The sequence below is a fragment of the Pinus tabuliformis genome, chromosome 1_1 (genome assembly GCF_031772625.1).
Source record: "Pinus tabuliformis cultivar Carrire ecotype Pingquan chromosome 1_1, CPIR1, whole genome shotgun sequence".
In the NCBI taxonomy this organism is placed as follows: Eukaryota; Viridiplantae; Streptophyta; class Pinopsida; order Pinales; family Pinaceae; genus Pinus; species Pinus tabuliformis.
Window position 1 is genome coordinate 652,349,689 of NC_142297.1, and position 24,086 is coordinate 652,373,774.

The 24,086-nt window shown below is 38.4% G+C and overlaps 1 protein-coding gene across 1 annotated transcript in view; it reads right to left on the bottom strand.

Moving 5' to 3' along the window:
- The window catches only part of LOC149215076 (etoposide-induced protein), a 182,539-nt gene that overhangs the window by 126,903 nt on the left and 31,550 nt on the right, over positions 1 to 24,086 (bottom strand). The window contains exon 3 of the mRNA XM_089392504.1: positions 8,715 to 8,883. Within this exon, the coding sequence (XP_089248630.1) occupies positions 8,715 to 8,883 (169 nt within the window). The remainder of the gene's footprint in view (positions 1 to 8,714; positions 8,884 to 24,086) is intronic.

Consider the following 24,086-nt stretch of genomic DNA (forward strand, 5'->3'; position numbering starts at 1 on the left):
AAATTGTTAAAATGGATGCTATTGGATGTTGTTGAAGTAATAGTCGCAGCATAGAACAATTGATGCAAAATTAACAGTTCAAGGATCCTCACCATTTTTACATCTGTCAAAACCTCCCCAACTACTACCAACTCATCACGTTCTTGAGTGATCGTGGTGATATAACAAGTCATAGTATCTAATCCAGTCATCTTGGTGCTCCTAGGCTTCTCTCTCAACACCGTCTTCTTGTTGGTGTTATCACTCTAATAAATCTTTGTCACAACCTCCCACATCTTCCTTGTTGTCTGCTTCTCAGATAGGTGAGATTCGAGATCTACAACATCTGTAGGCGGGATGACTTGGTGAGCATGCTACTAGCAAACTCCCATAAACTATTCTCCATAAGGACTAATGCAACCCACACCTTCCAAGGGTTGAAGTTAGATGTGCCCTCCAACCTGTCCTCAAACCGATTATAGCCATCTCCTAAATAAAAAATTTCACTGAAAATTTCGTGGCCGGAAATTTTATAACTAGTGTTGTTGATGTTGTCCTCTGCCTCGCGGCACCTTCGACTGCTAGCTGACATTGTACAACCTCATATGGCACACTTGCGATTCTCTTGTGGCTATATATTTCCTTCAATGGATTGACCTTACTGCAAACTTGTTTATCGTCCCTTGCACCTCCTGTTGACTCTCTTAGCCTAATTGCAACACCCTCTCCAACAACTTATCCTTACGCGCCTTTAGCTACAGCGATCCATCTAGCTACCCCCTTCCCAATGTTCATGGCTTCTTATGGCGGCCAACACTAGTGGCTATTGTTGTAAAATGTAACTAGGTTCGGTCTTCATAATGACATGTAATTATGATCTTTGTCAATGACGAAAAGAAGAGAATAGCATTATTTTTGCAATGACTTGCATCATGGGTTTCATGAGCAAGATTTTTTGTTTAGTTGGCTCCCATTGAGAGCCTTCAGATTTATCATTAGAGTCAAAGATTCAATGTCATGTATGAAGAACCCTTCTTGGGATATGTCAAATATATATGAGTCTATAATAGCCCTCCAACGACAAGCACAAAGTCCTCCTCTTCATGTCGGCTTCAATTCAAAGCAACTAACTCATGTCAGCTTCTCATTATGGAGACACACCTATTCATAAGTTCATGTCGGCTTAATATGACGGACAGACCACTATAAATAGCAACCTCGGCCCAGTCCACAGAGACAGAATTTCGGATATCTTTCTCTGAGTTTTTTGGGTGATAGAGACAAAATTTTGCATGGACAGTGGAAGAGTATAATTCAGATATCTCTATGATTTCGAGTAGACAATGGCAATGATAAGTTCGATGCAATCACAGGAAGGAGAAGGGACTGCGAGGTTTTGTTTAGGGATGATCATAGTCAACAGTAGTTTGGATCTTTGTCTAAGTTGGATGGATGTTGTAGTGACAAAAATAGGAACAAAAGTTCTGATTATAGTGACAAGGGTATCTTAAGTTCGGTGATGCACAAGAAGGAGGTCACATGTCTGTGACAAAATCTCGTTGTTGTTACAAGGAAGAAGATCTCGGTGGTGTCTCAAAGGGCAGCAACTATGTTTCAGCAATATGTCTTCAAGATTCGGTGTTACTGCTGGAGGAGAATATTGATATCCATAGTAATCACAATTGGGTGTCATCACATATGATGCAAAATTTGAAGTAGAAGGAACCAAGAAAGAGTGAACAAGAAGATGGAAGAGGACTTGTGTCTTGGTCTTGGAGAGGCTACTAGGTCAAGGGTCTTGGTCTACGTATTCGTCAATTGGAATATCTATAAGAAGAATTTGTGCGGTTTTTCCTCTCAAAGAGTGAGAGGTTTTGGCACTGGCTGATAACCTACATTCTGTGTCTCTTGTCTATTTATGTTCATGCATTGGTTACAGTTTGATGAAGAACATTAATAAACTAAGAATAAGAAGATCCTAATCTAAAGAAGTATAAAGAATTCACAAGCAATCACTAATCCTAGAGAAATCACCTAATGCTAATGCCCTAGATTTCTCGACAGCTATGTCACGGCTCCACACTCCTGCCACTCAACGTATGGTTACTCCCAAGGCTGCTTGGGAGCGGGAGCGGAAGCAAGAAGCAAGAGCGGGAGAAGGAGCGAGGAGCGACATTTTCAAAAGCACCTGGGTCGAGAGCGAATTATTATATAATATATATTTTTATGTTTATATATTTTGATGCATATATGTCAACAAAAGCATGTAGAATGATGAAATAGATATAAAAAGCATAAAAACATGGATTAAACTATATAACATCATCATCTAGAAGTTATAATTTTCATCAACCACATGTCCACAAGTTACATGTCACAACATATCAAGTCTCATGATTCATCAATCTTAAGTTTTCAAGCTTTCAAAATTCAATATATAGCATTTGTCATCACAAACATTGTACTTGTAACCATTGTCGTTACTAAACTATAACAAAGAATATCAAACATGAAATGAAATGTTTCAACTTTCACGAAGCATCAAATTCATTATTGATTACCAATGAGTTATAATTGCCAACTTCAAACATAAATTGTCATATATTGTTTACAAAAAATATCATAATAAACATGAAAGAGTCAACAACTATAAAAACTACTAGAAACTAGAAAAGACAAGTAAATATATTATCTACTGCTTCTTCTGGCTCATGCAATGAGAAATTTCTAATTTCTTTTCTCATGGTCTATTGGGCATCATCTCCTGCATAGTCGGACGGCCCTGTCCAGAACCAGAAGGCACATGACCTCCACATGAGGCTACAAATGGAGGTGGCAGCAAAGCTCGTGGAACTCGAGCAATGCTACTGGATGATGGGGTGGCATGGCTATTGCTTCATCATCATCTTTCAAAAGTTTTTCTTCCAATTCTTCTAAATGTATATCTCCATCCTCCAAATTATCTTCCTTTAGGTTGTTGTCCCAAGTCATATATGATGTATCAGCACGAGCCCGCTCAATAATTTGTCAACAACCTCAAGTTGTAGTGCACAAAAGCCAAGTTTTCTGCCCAGTTTTCATTGAGGCGGTTTCTTCTCACATTATGGATGAAAGCACTTTTATTGCCAATTTTGCCCAAGGTCCCCACCACCATGCATGTCCCACCATGTGACAGCATTCATTTTTTCACTATCTTCCATTGCATGCAAAGAACCAAACAAACCAGTTTGACTGAAGTATTTGCGTAATTCTCCACGCAACCTAGCACATTCCTCCCTGTCAAGGACCAACTTGACTAATGTTGCCATATACCCAACTTGTACCTCTGGATCTATATGGGGTTTGGTCCTAACCCCACCCCCAGTGCAGGTTTGCCCAACCAAAATGGAGAGTAGTATTTTGGCATGGAAAGTAGTATTTCCACTACATAGCATGTAGTGGAACATTAAGTTTATCCCACCATGCACACACATATTTGTAAATATGGTCACACAAGCTGGGATCTTTTTGTTGAATAATATCTTTTATTTGCCCCAACATGTTATAACTTATCCATTTGCTCATACACTCCCCAATCGCTAGTGCATCTATATCTGCAAAATGAATCATGTTATAAATGGGCTTGGTGTATTGCAAAACATCCCTCACACGTGCCCAAAACAGACCATCAAAAGCAGTCTCGACTCTCCTCCACATCTTCAAAAGCCTCCTTGTTAGTTGCAGTTGGAGCCATGTCCTTTAATACCAAGCTAGCCAATGACTCTCTTACCTTCAAAAGGCGCCTGAAGGTGAAGTAATAGCTAGCAAATATAGTCTTCCCAAGCTTCAATAGCTCCAACCTTGAGTGACTGTAGAAAATCCCATGGGTATTGTTATGACTAGTAATAGAATTTTATCATTCTCTCGCCTCTCTTGTACAATTCACCAATCCATTTATATTGAGGTTCCTTGATCTTAATAATGTCATGCATAAAAAGGTTCATTTTGTGAGCCAAACAACCAGAAGCATTATCAGTGATGACTTGGATGACATTGTATGGCCCAATATCTTCAATTGTTTGAATTAATGGTTATGCAATGTTGATGGCGATCTTGAACTTTTCTGAGTAATCATGCACCAGTAGCAGACACACCAAGAACACTTATCAATGGCTTGCCTTTTACATTTGTCTAGCCATCAGATAGAATGGATACCCCATAGTCACTCCAACCATTTGTGAATTTACCCAAAGCATTTGTTAATTTGGCTTTTTCACGATCAAGTCCCACAGTTCTAGCTTAGTCATGACTCATACCCAGGGCTCTAGTATTCTTTAGGAGCATCATTGATGGTGGAAACCATTTCATTCCAATAAGGTAAGCGACGAACATTGAATGGTATGTCACATGCATAGAGAAACTAGAAAAAATTTGCATCCACATCATCCCTACACCATTGATAAAGGAAATCTGATATGGTTCTACGCCTTAAAGGGATGTATTTGCCTATGCCTACGTATCCACTACCATGGGTGGATGTTGATGGAGTTCTTAGTCTATGTGATTGTGGGCTAGTGGTGTCATGTTCAAAGTCACCCTTTGATCTTTTAGATTTGTATTAGGCTTCCTCCTCTTCCCTTATGTATTTGGCTCTTTGTTGTGCTGACACACTTCCACAGGTTTTGATTCCTATTTGCTTAGTTCCATCCCATGCCATTTTCCCACAAAGATGCTTTCTGGCACAGGTATATGAACTTGTGTAAGTGATTTTGCAATGGGGGCATGTAAATTTAGTGGTTCCACCCCCTTTCCCTCCTGAAAGCCTAGTAACATATTTCCACAAGGGGGTTTGGTCTACCTTGGTTTTCTTTCCATCATCATCTCCACTCTCATTATAATCCTCCTCCTCTTCCTCTTGGTACTCCTCTTCTCCAGGGTTTCTTAATCCACCACTACCCACTTCTTCATCATCTTCATCACTCCTTCTGCTCCACAACACCATCACAACAAAAAAAGGAACCAACAAGGGAATGACAAGCCATATAGCCATAATGTTTGTTGGAGTTATAGTTACTTGTCTACAATCAAATGAAGGAGGAATGGGATTTGGGAAAAACTAAGACGAGAACATCTTTCATTCAACATATAAAAAACACAAATGATACATGGAAAAAAAAAGAATTGGATTAGATCCTACCTCTTTGGCTCTCTAATGATGGTGCCTTCAATCTCCTAAGCTCTCTCAAATGGCAGCCTTCAATCTCCCAAGCTCTCTCAAATGGAAGCCTTCAGTCTCCCTTGCAAGCTCGTCAAGCTCAAACCCTCTCAATCTTCCTCAGCTCAAGCTCCTCAAGCCCTCTCAACCTCTCTCAATCTCATGAAAATGACACATTGTGGGAGGGGAGGAGGCCTTTTATTTTTTTGGTCCCTTCCTTCCCTCCAAAAAAATCCCACCCGATTTCTCTTGCCACTGGAGCAAATTTTTTAGAGCAGGGATCACTCCTATATCGCTCCCCAACCTTAAAAGTCGCTCCCCGAGTGATCGCTCACGACAAAGCAAGGAGCACAAATTTTTATAGGGAGCGTGCTCCCGAAATTCAATCTCGCAGGGAACGAATTTCAGAATCGCGCTCTTAGGATCGCTTCCGAGCGAAGCACGCTTCGGTAGTGGATTCAAGTGGGGGTGCTCCCCCACAGCCTTGGTTCCTTCTCAACCTACGCACATCCCCACACTATTTGTCGACTACTAGCAAAGTTATTGACTATAACTCAACCCCACAGCCCAAACTGCTCCTTTCATGTAGTGTCAACTGCTTCTTTCCTTCGTGCAGCTAACCCAATCATTCCTATTGACCTAACGCCCTGTCAGCTAGACTCGCGGCCCTTGATCTCTACCTAGTTGATGGCATGTTTGTTGGCAGGTCCAACAACCACTCATCTCCGATGTCAATTCCTTTGTAGCACTTTCTCGACTCAGTTGGATTGTGTGGATGCTTGCAATTGGCAGCCACTCAAAGAAACCCTTTTTTTATTTGTTTTCTACCCAAGTTCAATATGGCATGTCGGCCACTTTGAAAAAAAAAAATGTTTCAACTTCAGCCCATCACTATACCGATCTGATTTTGTCACCATATGGCTGAATTTCAGCCCAAAAAATTTTATGTCTTGGCTCTAATTTCTTCAACCCCTAGGAAATAAAATTGTGCCCTATATGATTGTTAGCCGAACCTAGCCCCTTACATGTCTCTACAAACCTAGCACCGGTACACAATTTTGAGATCATATTTTAGAGTTTAAGCTATGATACCATATTAAATTTCCCTAAAACCAACAACCTAGCTATTTAAGAATTAATTCCTAGCAAATTAGAGATCTACTACATAAAAGCACAACTAGGGTCTTAACATAAACATTCAGCGGAAGCAAAAATGACAACCAATCTCAATAACACATTACACACAAATATTCTACCCAATTAACGATTATTCATTAAAATAATATCAGAACTTATTAAGTTATTTGGGCTCTGTTCTGGCGAAAATGACCCTAGGAGGAATTTACAAATACAACATACCCTAAATTTGATCCAGCTGATCAGATCTAGATCTGCCCTTCAATCTACTTGACTGATCTTGGATCTTGGATCTTGATTTGGATCTAGATCTGCCCTTCAATAATTGAAGAAATATCCTAAAGAGACTTTGGATAACTTTTACACACCTAAACACTTAGGCCTGTGCAAAAATACTTGCTCGAGCTACAAACATCAACATGAGGAATGTTGTTGAAATTGTCAACTAGGGCCAAACTCCATGCGGGTCATCTTATTAATGGAAGCTAATATTTTTCTTGGATCCCTCTCATCGAGAGGTGTAGGATTGATCTAAAGATCATCCAATTCCGATAAGCATTCATGGAGATATGAATTTATTTGTGTTATGGGACAATTCATCAAGGTCGACCAACAACCAAATAAATCCCACTTGTGCTCAACATTTTAGTATAAATAGAGGTGGCCTTCAAGTCATTTCAACACTTGGGATCTCTTCCTCTCTACTTGTCTTTGGGTTTTAGTAGGAAGAGAGATCCTAAGGGATAACGCTGCTCTAATCCAGAGGGCAGAAGCCAGAACTGCCAAGAATAGCCAGAATTGCCGAAACTGCTGAAACTGTCGGGAAAAGCCAGAACTGTCGAAACTGCCCGGAATAACTGAAATTGCCGGAACTGTCGGGAATTGCCGAAACTATTGGGAAAAGCCGGAACTGTCAGAACTACCGAGAAAAGTCAAAACTGTCGGAAAAGACAGAACTGCCGTGAAAAGCCAGAACTGCCGGGAAAAGCTGGCACTACAGGAAATACCGGGAATAGCCGGAATTGCTAGAACTGCCGAAACTGCCAGGAACTGCCGAAACCGTCGGGAATTGCCGAAACTGTCAGAACTGCCGGGAATAGCTGAAACTGTTGGGAACAGCCGAAACTGCCGAAATAACTGGGAAAGATGACGTAGAGGGCAGAAGCCGAAACTGCCGGGAAAAGCCGGAACTGCAGGGAATAGCCGGAATTGTTGGAACTGCCAAAAACAGCCGGAATTGCCGAAACTACGGGAACAACCTGAGCACCTATCTCCGAAGGAGAGCAGCATGCAAGGGACAACTAACTAACATTAGGACAATTGTATGGTACTTAGCAGCAAATACACCAAGCATGCAATGTTACAGCTAGCATGCAAGGGACAGCTAGCATACAACTGCAAGCATGCAAAGGACAACAAGCATGTTAGGGACAACAAGCAAGCTAGGGACAACAAGCAAGCAAGATGCAGCGAACACATAGGTCCATATGGCAACATGGTGCAGCAATGGCACATAAGGCAGTACAGTGATGGGTACAGTCATGATGAGATGCAACATAGTGATGATGGGTGCAGCATGGTGCAGCACGATGAGATGCAGCATAGTGATGATGGGTGCAGCATAGTGATGATGGGTGCAGCATGGTGAGGTGCAGCATGATGTCGAAATGCAATGCAACGATAGATGAAGGAGTCACCTTGGAGAATCCGTTGAAGCAGCATGTCTTCAACTAATCTCATGTATAATCTTCTTAGAGATGATCTATGGTCTTATCTAGATAATTCAAACTCAAAGTGTTGACTTCCGTTGTAAACGTACTATCTCTCTCTCTCTGTGTTGAACTATTGAAGAACATATAAGAAGAATTGATCAAGGGTTTCCCCACATTGGGGTTTGTCCCTGTCTAGTGCCACATCTTGTGTCCTCTTGTCTTGGCTTGTCTTCTGCGATTTATGTTTATGTTCTATCTGCAGTTTATTTTAATGCTGATGTGATTGCTAATCTGGAAAAGATATTGAGCTAGCTGTGAAAATTGAAATAAATTGCTCTAAGCATAGAACATACCTAAAATTAACAAATGCAAACAGTAAAACATCAAAAATAATGCCGCAGTCATCTCCAAATCATAATAATGTATATCAATATGGAATGCTTACATAATGTTCATGCCAAAATTCTGATTATGTGTTGTCCTCGAAAATAACATCTTATTCTTATGACTTGTCAAACAATATAGTTTGTATTAGATGGCAATAGAAATGCATAGAACACAATAGGTGGGAGAAATAGAACGACAACCTATCTTTGATAATCTCTACATTAGTTCAAGGTGACAACAAACATGCATTAAGTGACATATACAAGATTCTTTTTCAGATTTAAAAGGGTTGAGCACAGGCTTACGTAGAAGAGAGTAAAGAGGATAGTCTGAAGCAATAAGTAAAACCTTTCGCCTGCTTCTGTGATTGGACAATAGTCACAATACTGTACATCTGTCGCAGCTTGATGCTGGGAATTGACAGGCAGAATCCACTGTAGTACAGGAGTTATCACAAATTTGAGAAGAAATATGCTGCAATAAAGACATACATGGCAAACCCCATTTAGTTGATTCAATTACATCCAGTGTTTTTCATCCATACTATTAATCTAATACAGCATCCTGATTTTAAAGTGATTAAATGACAAGGCCTGACAGAACTGGACATTGTAATAACAGGGCATGTGGATCATCTTGAAGATTTAGATGACTCGGATATCAAATGCATGGACATTTCATAAATAAATGTATAACATTGTATGAGAAATTCTCTGGACGCCTTGTTTTGAAATGGATAAAATACTGAACCAAGACTTCTGTTAATGAAATTGCATATAGCCTATGTGCTTTATCATAGCTAGATTCATCTAAGATTAAGGTGTTATTAGCATTCCAAATAACTGCATAAATATCCACTCAAATAGATATCATGAAGAACTGCTTTTATCAAATAAATTTTAGTTCAGGGAGGCTAGAAAAGCATAAAGCATTGTTTAATAGCTCTATGGGGTACCATACAGAATGGTAGCTTGGGATAACAAAAATTGGGTCAACCTGAGATATGGAATATGGGAAGAGGCAACCTTACCACAATATAGCATCAAGGTCTTAAGACTTTTTCTTCTAGCTGTCCTTGTAATGTTTTCTTGAACAATTGTCCCTATATCGGTTTAAAGAAAATGGTATGTGGTTTCAATGTCGAAGCATCATTGCAAGTGTGCATTTACTGATAGTATTTCTAGCTAAAAAGAATTATTTGTTATAGATAAGATAAAATAATTTTATTGATGTCCACATGTGGCCCAAAGCATAGATCAACGGAACCAGCAAATACAGCAAGTCACATGCAAAATGTAGGAGTGCCAAGGCTACTCCTAAAAGCTGAAAGACAAAAAGATACAAGTGAAAATGCAAGAAAAATGAGTAGGAATGCACAGACTAAAAAGGTAAGCACTAAAAAGCCTTACTCTCCACTAGATATTGTAATGTCCCCCGTTTCTTGAGCACAGAGCTATTAATTCCTCTTGCCTAACTATCTTCTTTAGGCTAGTGAGAGGGAAAAATTATCGAAGGGACCAAGAGAAATTTTCTCCATTTTGATATTATTAGTATTAATAAAAAGGGGCAAATAATTATTAATAGAAAGGGGCAAAAGTCACTTAGAGAAAATAAGTGGCTCATCGATTAAAAAAAAAAAAGGTAGTTCTAGAAGGATGGAGAAGGTTCAACAAAGTCTTATATAAAGGGGAAGAGGAAGCCATTCTATCTCATGATCTCTCATTGTCACTGAAGAAAAGTACAAGAGAGTTTCAGACCAAGGGTTTCAAGCGAGAACCTCACACTAGTTTCGATGGATCTCGTTGCCACCCTAGCTAGTATCTCTCCAATTTCAGTGGACAATATTGCCACCCTAGCTAGTATCTCTCCAATTTCAGTGGACAATATTGCCACCCTAGTTGGACAATCTCCAAGGATTATTCTAAAGATCTAATCAAGTTTCATTGCAGGCAACTTCAGCACTAAGGAGCATATTTGTTATTAAGGAGGACAAGATTTATATTTTTGTCATAGAGGTCGTATTTGCCTATGAGAAGGGGTCAAAGTTCACCCCAAATCAGAGGCCGAATTTGATTACTATTAAGGGGCCGTGTTAATTTCTGCAAGAGGCTGAGTTCTCTCCACAAGAAGGCTGAAATCTGAAGCTAATATTGTCCTTTGCCAAGAGGTCAATTTATGCCAGAAGATACATATGAATTTCAGAGGCCGAGTTGGATCCTTTAGTGCCATTCGCTCTGTTTGATAGTCAGCATTTTCCAGATCACTTACACAGGACGAGAGGGGCCGATTTCTCAACGAGTATATTGTCTTTGGAGCTGAGAAACTGATATATGAGAGGGCCAAATTCTGAGGTTCATATAGAGGGCTGAATTTCTTTCAAACCTCAGAAATATTCTTCACCAATTGAGTCCACCTCTCTTGAGTTAAGCTGTCAACAATCTGAAGCTTATACAGGGGTGCAAATTTGGCTTTGTCACAGGTGTTTTGGCACCAACTTATCCTATGGGCCGAGTTTCCTTCTTTCAATAGAAGTTGAGTCTATTTCTTAGGTCAAAATTATCTCCTCCAAGGGCCGAATTTCCTGAAAATTAATCTCTGGTATTTGGGCTGTGGATTGTCATTGTTTCTCCTTCAAATCAATCTTTTTCAGTAGGCCGAATTCACCAAAGACCTGGAGCATACTCAGCAAGGGACAAATTTTCTATCCTCAGGCAGGTTTCTCTTGATCACAAGGACGAGTTGTTACCAGCAAAGCACTGAAGCAAGACTCCAAGCACTAGCTCGAATTCACAGGGAGCTTGGTATATAGACAGTGGAGCGTCATTTCATATGACAAGAGTTAGAGAGTACTTCTCTAGCTATAAGGAGGAGGACATCAAATTTCAGATCCAAATGGGGAACAAGTCCAAGTGCAACCCAGTTGCAAGAGGGATTGTTCTATTTCAGAGGGAGAATGGCAAGCCGATTCTGATTCATGACATGTTGCATGTGCCAAGCTTGGAGATGAACTTGATCTCTGTATCTATCCTTCAAGATAAGGCGTACGATGTACTTGTTAGAGGGGCACAAGCGTTATTGAAGCACAACGATTGGAGATCTCCTTTAGCGATTGGAATTAGGAGTATCCGGTTGTACAGGTTGCAAATTGGCACTCCTAAGGCACTGGTTAGAAGCAGTAATCCAAGGGATCAAGGGGAGCTATGGAATAGGAGGATGGGCCATATACATCATGGACCACTTAGTTTGCTTTGTGAGTCAGTGACAAGTGTTCTGGAGGTGAGCAGAGAGCATGACAATATTTGCAAAGGATGTGTGTTGGGGAAGTTTGTGAAAGCACCTTTTCCAAGGAGTGACACCAAATCGCAGGATTATATGCATGGATGTTGTGGTCATAGATGTTGTCAAGGCCTGAGGGTTGTTATTGGAACAAAGGTGGGAAACTTTAGGAGAAAATATTCAATTAAACCTTTCATATGCTACAATTCCCACCAATATGTAAATAAAGTGACGAAAAATATGATTTTGTTGAGGATAATTTGGGGAATTACACTGCTAACCAAAAATGGGATTCCTGACAACTCAAACACCAACAATAAGGGAACTTCTTTCTCACAGTCATTCCCATCATGAAATGCAACACAGTAAACAATCTAGCAAAATGTCCTAAATACAAATCTTCCGCCAATTGTATCAATTCATTGATATAATAGATTAGACTGTAATTGAATTTTTTTAAGATGATAACAGTGGTTATCACTCAAAGGAAACCCTGGTTGTAAGGGGAAAACTCTAAGGTAACCTCTAACCAATCTTTTGAATTGAAAGCTAGCCCCTTCAATTCGAAGGGGGATCCCTTCTATAATTCAGTCAAATGTGACTAGTTATGTACTTAAAACAATGGCTAGGTCTATTGTATAAGGTTTCAAAAATGTGGTAGGGTTTGATAGAATTCCATTGGGCATGGAGTCAAATATTTGGCTTAACAAGAAAAGAAACCAAAACTCACACAGAGGCAGGGTAGCTGAGATACTTTGAGATCTTAAATTGATGAGATGGAATGTAGAATATGAAGGCAATAGGATAGTTATAAGAGCATCGCAAGGATGAATTCTACAAAACATAAGTCGGAAAGATATACCTGACTAGAAATGTAAACAAAGCACAGTACTTATGAATTTTGTTCATTCATGGAAAAGCATACATATGACAACGTAGAAAAGAAAACAAAAACAAGAGAACACATATCCAAAGTTTCCCAACAAAATAATCTTTGTTGCAGAATGAGGCTTCCTTCATTAAACTTTCAGAAATATACAACGTATAAGTCTTCTAATCAAAAACCAACCCTCTATATTACATAAATGATAGTCTTTATAGACTACTTACAAATTGTTCAAGATCCAAAAATAATGGATCTCAAACCTCTTCATCTATCTATAGCTTACTAAATCAAATAATCAAAGAGATAAGAATTGACCCCAAGTCGAATTGATGAGGCGGCTCTACAATTGATTGGGCGTTTTTTTCAAAAAATAGAAAAAATTAGTTCTGGCGAATTCCGAAAAAATAGACTTCAAAAATCAATTCGAATCTCTCAAACCATGACATCTATGTCAAAACTGAGAGAGGTTTTTGTTAATAGGTCTGTTCCTGACAAAAACCGCTTTTGGTTTTCAAAAATTTGTTTCCATTTGTTCGGAAACCGTTCTTTAAAAACAATGACTAAAATAGGAAAAAATCGATTTGCAAAATTTGGAAAAATAGGCCTCAAAGATTCCTTCGAATCTCTAAAGCCATTACACCTGTGTAAAAATTGAAAGTGGTTTTTTTTAATGAGACTGTTACTAACAAAAACCTCTTATGTTTTTTAAAATTTCTTTTCCAACTGTTCGAAATCTATGCCCAAAGTTATTGCCTTTTACAGGAAAAATAGAGTAAAAAAAATAGAGTTTTGTCAAGTAAAAACAAAACATGCTTTGGCACATTTTCCCTTTGATTGTTGAGTTTGTGTCATTATGTTTGAAATAGTAACATTGCTGTGAAGCTCGGGCCAAATTCACCAAGATGGGAGTCAAATAATTGATCGGCACTCGCTTGATAGATTATTGTTCATTCGCTGACATGTGCTCCATCAGCGCATTCCTTTCGACATAAAAAATTTTGAATTTTTCCCTTTGGCATTGATCCTCTGGTTGTTAGAGTTTTAACTGACCATTTTTACACATATGCATTGCTACTTTGAATGTCAGTGCACTTTTATTTTCATAACTTACAATAATGTTGATATTATATTTGTCAGGGTTTTAACCCTGTTTTTTACAAATCAGTGCTGACATTAAAACTGTCGGCGCTTTAAAATTATTTTTTACAGATCGGTTTTGACATTGAAACTGTCGGAGCTTTAAAACTATTGACTAAAATTGTGATAACAGCTGGCTCCAAAGGGATATTGTCGATCATAGATGGCAGCAAGAAACCCATAGACCCGAAGCCTATTTATTACAATGAATTTGCTTAAAGAAACACTTTCACTGACTCTATTTGATAAGAAAATCATTTTCTCAAACCTATTCATTTGCAGATTCTTTTGGAACTGGAAAATAAAATAAATAAAGCAGATTTTATTCTCTAATAACCATTAATCAGATTCTTAGGGCCTTCTCCTCGGGCTTCAAGTCCTTCAACATGTTTATCCACGACTGCAAATTTTCAAATACCATGGATATATACAATGAAATAGTGGAATGTTGTTTTCTCAAGAAATATAATGTTTCGAAAACCTCCCATTTAGTGGACCTCCAAGCAGTAATTCTCCCTTTGAATCCTGCAAACTGCAAACTGACCTGTGACCATCTCCAACTGAAACCAAACTGTAACCCAAACCAACTTATTGTGCCACTGAAAACAAACTAGAAACTGAAAATTAAATGCTGAAAGTTGTCATTCCTGAAATCTGAAAACACGCACTTTTGAAAGGGATGCTCAGAGTGTTGAGCTTATTCATCACACCTACCTACTATAAGTGCTGAATGAACTTTCAAATCAGGTGAAATCAAAAACCCAATGCAACCATGCAGTAGTTGTCTTAATGACTGTACTTTTTTCACTGTTCTGAAAAAAAAAAAACTAGGAAAATGGCAACTCAACCTCCAGCTGAAACCGAAACCTATGGTCAATACACAACAGAAAATTTGTCTGCACTGATGTTTCCAATAGACAGGTAAAAGAATCTTCAAGAACATTAGAAACGATTCTTTCTTGGTAACCGAAAAGAGAAGGATATTCTTCATTTATAACTTCTTGTTCTATGTTCTGAAGTTCAATATCATTCTCAAACGAAAAACAACAATTTGTTCATTTTTGCTTTCATTCTCATCGGAGAGAAAATGACTTTCCTTGAAAATTTTCAGATCTAACAAACCTCCCATATATAACAAGATTGTCTAAGAGTGACTCTTCATGTGATTCAATTAGAATGTCATCTAGCTTTTCAAGAATTTCAGAATTTTTCACTTGAAAAGGTGTAAAATCCTGAATACTTTCCACATTTTCCAATGAATCTAAAACAACCTGTTCTTCCAAGAGTAATTCAGGAGATAAGAGAACTGCGGAAAAAAATTGATTGACTATCATAAACTTTCTCTTGGTCACCTAAGATGTGACAAGACTGTTGAATATCTTCATCAAACTCAGGAGAAGGTATATGAATGTCTAGCTCTAGATCTTTATCAGTTTTATTTTTAGCTATGGGAGAAATTAGGGCCTGCTGAAAATTTTGTTGAATATTATAGCAGCTAGCTTCTAACATTTCCTCTTGATGTTGAAAATGATTTTCATGAAGGGCTTCTAAAATTTCATCTTCATATATATTTTCCAAATGTTGAATGAAATTCTCGAAATGATCACAACAATTTTGAACTAACAACAAAGATGAATAGGATTCTTTATAATTTTCAAAAAACATTGTATCAAAATCGTTTAAAGAGTATAAACTAGCAGCTGGTAATTTTTCATACCATGATCTTGCCTTTCCCTCCAAAGTAGCCGTAAACATTTTCAAAGAAGAATCTTCATGCAACTTAACTCCAAGCTTTTGTACATGCATATGAAATCTAATCAAATCTAGAGCAGCATCATCGTCATGACTTTTAAATCTTGGCAGATATGTCTGCCAATCTATGTGAGGAATATGATTTGGAAAACCAGTAATGTGAGTGATTCATTAGAGCATACCTTGCAGATCCGTGATCCATCTTGATCCAGTGGAGTCACCAAGAAAGTCTTCAGGCTACTGAATCTTTGGACAGTGGAGTCGCCATGAAAATTTTGAACTCTGGATTGTTTGACAATGGAGTTGCCAAATGAATGATGTACAGATCAATGGTGTCTAATTATTGTTCACCATCAGCAATCAGATCTAGATCTTGTCATTCTCCGACGGAATATTTCACCTTCGCTCCCCAGCAACGGCCCCAAAACGTTATCACTCAGATAAAACCTTCGCTCTAAGGGAAAAACTCTAAGGTAACCTCTAACCAATCTTTTGAATTGAAAGCTAGCCCTTCCAATTCGAAGGAGAATCCCTTCTATAACTCAGTCAAATGTAATTGGTTATGTACCTAAAACAATGACTAGGTTTGTTGTACAAGGTTTCAAAAATGTGGTAGGGTTTGATAGAATTCCATTAGGCATGGAGTCAAATATTTGGCTTAACAAGAAAAGAAACCAAAACTCACACAGAGGGAGGGTAGCTAAGATACTTTGAGATCTTAAATTGATGAGATGAAATGCAAAATATGAAGGCAATAGTATATTTATAAGAGCGTCGCAAGGATGAATTCTACAAAACATAAGTCGGAAAGATATAGCTAACTGAAAATATAAACAAAGCACAGTACTTATGAATTTTGTTCATTCACTCTTATCAGTCATAGAAGAGCATACATAGGACAACGTAAAATGAAACAGAAACAAGACAACACATATAAAAAGTTTCCCAACACAAGAATCTTTGTTGCAAAATTAGACTTCCTTCATTAAACTTTAAGAAATATACAACATATAAGTCTTCTAATCAAAAACCAACCTTTTATATTACATAAATGAGTGTCTTTTTAGACTACTTACAAATTGTTCAAGATCCAAAAATAATGGATCTCAAACCTCTTCATCTATTTATAGCTTACTAAATCAAATAATCAAGGAGATAAGAACTAACACCAACTCGAATTGATGAGGTGGCTCTCCAACTGATAGGGCATTTTTTCTAAAAATAGAAAAAATAATTCTGGTGAATTCCTGGAAAATAGGCTTCTAAAATCAATTCGAATCTCTTAAACCGTGACACCTGTGTAAAAAATGAGAGGTTTTTGTTAATAGGTATGTTCCTGACAAAAACCTCTTTTCGTTTTCAAAAATTAGTTCCCATTTGTTCGGAAACCGCTTTTAAAACAATAGTTAAAACAAGAAAAAAACAATTTGCAAACTCTGAAAAAATAGGATTCAAAGATTCCTTCGAATCTCTCAAACCATTACACCTGTGTAAAAACTGAAGGAGGTTTTTTTTAAATGAGCCTGTTACCAACAAAAACCTCTTCTTCTTTTTAATTTTGTTTCCACCTGTTTGGAATTTGTTAGGCCCCTATACTTCTAGTGTAACCCCTTATTGTTATTAGTACAATCCACTTATTATATTGATGTACCCATGTAGTGCCCATATTGTTACTATTGTGCCCCATAGAAACCCACTATTGTTATTATTGTGCCCTTACATTATTATTGTTATGTCGGCTCTGATTATGTTATGACCCCTTAGACTCCTATATATAGAAAGGAGGTCTTTTCATTTGTATCATCCAAGAATTGTTCATTCATGTAATGTAAAGGAGGTTGCCCCCTCGAAGAGGCTGAATTCTAAGGCGTTGACCTATATTTTCTATCTTTTCTTGAGCTGGTTTCATAACATTTGGTATCAGAGCTTTGGATTCTAGGGTTTCGCTGCTCCAAACAGGTCATCGTGGCATTTTCGCTATAACTTTTTTTCTGCGATGTTTCAGAAGCTAAAAAAAAAACCCATTTGAGAAGAAATCGCACTAAATCTCAAGTCCGAATTTCAAAGCTTTTCGCACTATATTTGCGGAGATATGATCTGAGGAACTTGATCTTTTTGTAGACTCCTGAATTACTTTCCAAACAGGTGACCTAGGGAAAATCGCCATAACGTTCTCTCTGAGCATCGGATTGAAATTTCGTAAAAAGGTACAGAAAGAGGACGGATTGTAGTTTCTTGTATATATTTTTCAAAGCCAAAGGTCGAAACAGTGACTCGTGGCACATCGTACAAGTTCGCTCTACTGAACTAGTCTATAATCAGGTCACTGTGGGAGATTTGGAATAACTCTTCCTTGGAGAATCCAATTTGGATCAGACTGGTGGCATTGGAAAGAGGACACAGAGGGCTACTACAGGTCACAATTTCATAACTTAAGGATCTGAAAGTACATAGTTACAGTTTTTTCAAGATCGAGCTCCTAAAATCAAGAAAAAGCAAGATGAGGAAGTTTGATGGCAAGGATCCGGTAAATTGGATACTTCAGATGGAGAAATATTTTGATCTACATGGTGTACCACTATTACAAAAGGTATGTATTTTATCTTCATATTTAGAACCGGATCAATTTTTATGATATGAAGGGCTTTGTTCTCGTAAACAACTTGTTACATGGTCAATTTTCACGGAGGAAATGATAGCACATTATGAGGATACAAAGAGCAACACCTTCTTTAGAGCAACACCACAACAATTGGAAAGAGTAAAAGGGCTTTGTGACATACTGGAAAGAAAAATTATAGAAACCAGGAAACATACCCCTCACAACTATAAAGATGGAAGTGTTGTTTCTCCTAGCCTTCCACAACCTACAAGGGTTACACCACAACAATTGGAAGAAAAAAGAGAAAAAGGGCTTTGTTACAATTGTGATAGCAAATGCACTAAAGGTCATAAGTGTGCTGAGAAGAAATTATTTTACATAGAATATGAAGAGGAGGAAGAAAAGGATCAAGAAACATCAAAAGAAGAGGATATACGCCAAGACCCCACCCCAGAGAAAGAAGAAATGAATCAGATCATATCTTGTAAAATATTGGCAAAAATTACCACTCCTCAAAATCTCAAGATAGAAGGACATATCAAGAAGAAGAAGGTGCAAGAAGTGAAAGATCACATCAAGAAAGAAGAAATGAATCCAACCATATCTTGTAATTCATTGGTCAAAATTACCACTCCTCAAACTATCAAGATAGAAGGACATATCAAGAAGAAAAATGTTCAAGAAGTGAAAGATCACATCGAGCATCAAGAAATGAATCCGACCATATCTTGTAAAGGATTGGAAGAAATTACACTCCTCAAACTCTAGAGATAGAAGGACATATCAAGAAGAGAAAGGTTCAAGCAGTGAAATATCACATCGAGCATCAACAACATGTTCTCCAACTTTTAAAGGATAATGCCACTTCAGTGAAAAATCAAACGAAACAACAGGTAGATCAACGTCGTAGTGAAAAATGTTTTGATTGGGTATTTTTACTACTACATCTCAAGCAAGCTATTTATGAGAAGGAAATGTTGGCAATACTACATGCACTTAAAAAATGGCGACCTTACCGAATGGGAAGACTCTTCAAGGATGAGGATGAGGATGTGGAAGCATTGTTTTGTGCTATTTCTATTATCCAACCAGATTGGATAAACGAAGCAAGGGATGAATGGAAGAAGGACGAAGAAGTATGGCCACTTATTCAAAAGTTGCAAAAGATCCCAATTCAAACAATATTGCCAGAAATTGAAGAGGAAGGAAAAATCATATTGGAACCTGGAGCAGTCACAGAAACAAGAACTCGACAGCTACGAAATCAATCAATTTCAGAGTATCTCATCAAGTGGAAGAACTTACCCGCTGAAGATTCCGCATGGGAGGACAAGAATTTTATACAGAAGCATCAAGAACTACTCAAGTGTTGAGGACAACGCTTTTTGAAGGAGAGGGGCATGTTAGGCCCCTATACTTCTAGTGTAACCCCTTATTGTTATTAGTACAACCCACTTATTATATTGATGTACCCATGTAGTGCCCATATTGTTACTAATGTGCCCCATAGAAACCCACTATTGTTATTATTGTGCCCTTACATTATTATTGTTATGTCGGCTCTGATTATGTTATGACCCCTTAGACTCCTATATATAGAAAGGAGGTCTTTTCATTTGTATCATCCAAGAATTGTTCATTCATGTAATGTAAAGGAGGTTGCCCCCTCGAAGAGGCTGAATTCTAAGGCATTGATCTATCTTTTCTATCTTTTCTTAAGCTGGTTTCATAACAGAATTTGCGCCCAAAGTTACTGTCTTTTACAGGAAAAATAGAGTAGAAAAACAGATTTTTGTCAAGTAAAAACAAAACATGCTTTGGCACATTTTCCCTTTCACTGTTGATTTTGTGTCACTATGTTTGAAATAGTAACCTTGACGTGAAGCTCGGGCCAAATTCACCAAGATAGGACTCAACTAATTGATCGGTGCTCACTTGATAGATTATCGTTCATTCACTGACGTGTGCTCCATCAGTGCATTCCTTTGGACATAAAAATTTTGAATTTTTCCCTTTCGCATTGATCCTCCAGTTTTTAGAGTTTTAACTGACCATTTTTACACATGTGTTGCTACTCTGAATGTCAATGCATTTTTATTTTTAGAACTTACAATAACATTGATATTCTATCTGTCAGCATTTTAAGCCTGTTTTTACAAATCAACGTTGACACTGAAATTGTCAGCGCTTTAAAATTATTTTTTATAGATCGGCGCTAACACTAAAACTGTCAGCGCTTTAAAACTATTGACTAAAATTGTGAAAACGGATACAAGGCCTCCTTAGGAATGCATAACTCACACAACTCACCAGCAACTAATTTGCCCTACTTTCCACCATTTTCCTAACTTCTAAAGGTTAGCACTACAAAGCACACAAGCTTCAAACACAATTCACTAGCTAAAGTAGTGGAACTGAAGAAACAACTAGATAAATTGGAATATTCCCCACACATGTTTCCCTAGTGCTGTAAAGATGCATCTTGCCTCCACCTTCCATAGTTCCTTCGTTACTCTCTTGCTTTCTTCACTAGTTATTAATGTTCTAGAGGATATGTAACATTGATATTTTAGAGAACTTTCTAGTGGCCATCATGAGACTATATGAGTTGGAACATAGGCAACTTTACTCTACTAGCAACCTCTCCAACTTCGTTAGGAGCACCATTGGGATTAAAAAGAACGACCCCCTCTCACTGATTTTGTTTGGGATCTACATTGATGCGCTAGAGGCCTTTTGTAATGTCCCCATTTTCAGTTTCCTTTATAATACAACTAGGATGGATTTCCAAGGTGTGTGATGGCCAGGTCACAGGAACTAGATTACATCGTCAAAGGTCACGAAGGGGTTTTGAGGAGTTTTATGGGGGCCGACAAGGATCACTCGTTGTATTTCATCATCAAGGTCAGTTTCGCACAACTTATTCTTGGTTCTGTTGCATTTCGATAATTCCCATAAAACGGATATAATAAACATATTTTAACTAAAAACACTAAAGGTGTTGTTGGGAGAAGATACTTGGAGGAACACCTTAGTGTAATAGCTCGTTGGAACCGGAGCGAAGAGATCTACAAGATGGGATGGTGAAAAGTGACTTTCAGTGGTCAAAGAGATCATTGAGGAAGATTTACCCTTTTCTTAGATTAGAAATGACTTTAATTAGTCAATTAAATAAAAAGGGGAAAATGCTTACTTGAAGAAAAAGGCCAGAAAGGAAAAGTGACTTATATAAAATAAAATAAAGGGGACAAAATTCTAGAATGGAAATAAAATAATAAAATAAAGTACTTCTAGAAGGTTAGAGAGGGATCCATTAGATCTTTAAAAGGAGGGGAAGCAAATCATTTGTGACATCTTGGAGTTGTGATATTTTCTTGTTGGAGAGCTTTTGGGAACGTGATTCTCAACTTTCATAAACCCCAGGACAAAAGCCCTTGGGTTTCCTATTGTGAGTTGGACGAAAACCCAACCCAATGTTGAGGAGATTTCATCCAAAAAACTCACGAAGCTTCAACGGTATCAGTTGGAGATCAAATCTGGAGCAGATTTGAGGATTGGAGTGGGGATCATTCAAATCTCTAAATTGGGCGTCATTTTCAGTCGTCATTTTGGAGGCCAGGTTCAACATTTCAACAGATATTTTGGACGTCGCATTTTTGTATCCTAGTTATTTTCCAGTTTGTATTGACATGTAAAACCTGATTCTAGTTAATATAATAAAGTTGAGTTGTTGTCATTCCTCACGTTATTTGAGTTGTAGCATGTTATTTGTTTCTGGGTATATTTGCAAGTTTGATCTATCGTGTTAAATTTTGCAAATTTGTATGGTGTTTTTGGTTGTATTTCACAAAGTAATTTTGTCGAGTTATTTCTAACGAAAATAATAAAAAGGTACATTACACCTTTATCAAAAAGCACATACAAGAGGTTGACAATTGTCCTCTACATTGTGTCTTGGCCTACCTACTTTCTTTTTGTCAATAACATGATACATTACACCTTTATCAAAAAGCACATACAAGAGGTTGACAATTGTCCTCTACATTGTGTCTTGGCCTCCCTACTTTCTTTTTGTCGACAACATAATCCCCTTGGCCTCCTCACTCAAGGAGTTGCAAACATAGATTGATGCCCTATCCCACTTCTAGGACCTTCGATAATGGCTGATCAACCTTACTAAAACTAATGTACCTCATCAAGCTCTCTCTAACTATAAGTTCTGCTTCCACGGGAACAAAACTAAGGTTACAAGTCATACCTAGGGATTCAGATCCCTCAGCCTTAATTTAGTCTAAGACATGTTTTCCAAGCTCATCTTAACAAGGAATATAGTTGTTTTTTGTTAGATTTTTGTGGGAACTAGACTCAATGCACAAACACAAACACCATATCTGGTAACAGCCTCAAATTAACTTTAACCCTGTTAATTAAATGAAATACGCTGATGTGCCTAACCAAAAACAAATTATGCAAAATGCAACTTATAAAACGAACAATTAGATCATGCACAGTAAAAGTATTACACACACATTATTCCCAATCAACAATTCTTCATTAAATTCTTTTTAGAACCTACTCGAGCTCCCTTATTGGGATAATGGCCCAACTAAGGAATTACATATACAACAATAAACTCGAAGTTATCCACCTAATCAAGCCCTAGATCTATCCTTCGATCTTCCTTGGTTGATCTGCATCTATCTCCCTTGTTGTTGCTTGCACCTTCCTTGAACTCGGCACACTGGAGTATCACGCTCCCCCTGCTCTTGAGGCTAGTGCCATTGTATGGTGTGTCAATCTATCCTTCGATATTCCTTGGTTGATTTGGATCTATCTCCCTCGCTACTACTTGCACCTTCCTTGAACTTGGCACACTGGAGTATCACACTCCTCTTGAAGCTAGTGTCGTTGTATGGTGTGTCTTCTCCTTGGACCCACCACAGCCTCCTCTAGGTAGAACTTGAAGGAACATCTCACTCCTTGTCCAGATGTACAAGTTGTGCCCCTACTACTAGTACTTTTGGTCCATACTCAACCTTAGGAGACTCTTGCTCTTGATCCTCTACACTTGTTGGCTCACTCGACCTTGCTCAGGCCTTTGGACCTTCTCAGCCATGCTCGACCCTCTCGACCTTCCTTAGCCCTTCTAGCCCTCTCGAACTCCTAGCAAATCCGTTGATCTAAGGCATACTCAACCATTCCACAAATCTGAGGCCTACTTAGCCCTTCCATAGATCTAAGGCCAACCACAGGCCCTCTCAGCCCTCTACAAACTTAGACCTACCACACACCCTCACGACCTCCACAAATCTAAGGACTATCACAGGCCCTCTCAACCCTCCACATATCTAAGGCCTACCACACACCCTCTTGGCCTTCTACAAATCTAAGGCCTACTTGTCGACCACCTTCGACCCTCTCAACCCTCCACAGGTCTGAGGCCTACTCGGCCTTCTCCTCCACAAGATGCTTTCTTGTTGACCACCTTCCACAAGCCCTCGAGGGGTCTAAGGACTCAACCTTCTCCTCCATAAGATGCTCTCTTACTAACCACTCCATAGGGCCTCTCAGTCCTCAAGGGGTTTGAGGCCTACCTAGCCTTCTCCTTCACAAGATGCTTTCTTGCCAATCCACACAAATGAACCACTCACCTTGTACTTATACTTTTCCATAGGGTGTAATACCATGGTTTTGTACCATGGGTCATCAAAATACAATGGGTAATACCATAGGTCTATGGGCGCAAAGCCCCATCACTTATCCAACTTGCCCCACACATGAGAATATTCCCAGTGAAACCAAAAACATCAACACTCCCTCTTAGCAAGGGATGTATTCTCACAACACCACCTGCAAATGGCTCTACCTTCAAACCTAGAACACATTTCCACCCTTGATCCACTACCACAACTACTCCATATGACACATAAGCAAATCTCATTGTATGACAAGGACCCTTCTTCGAATACATCCTACTCCTAGAAGCATCCCTCTTTTGAGCATCCTGCATGGCCATCTTGTACA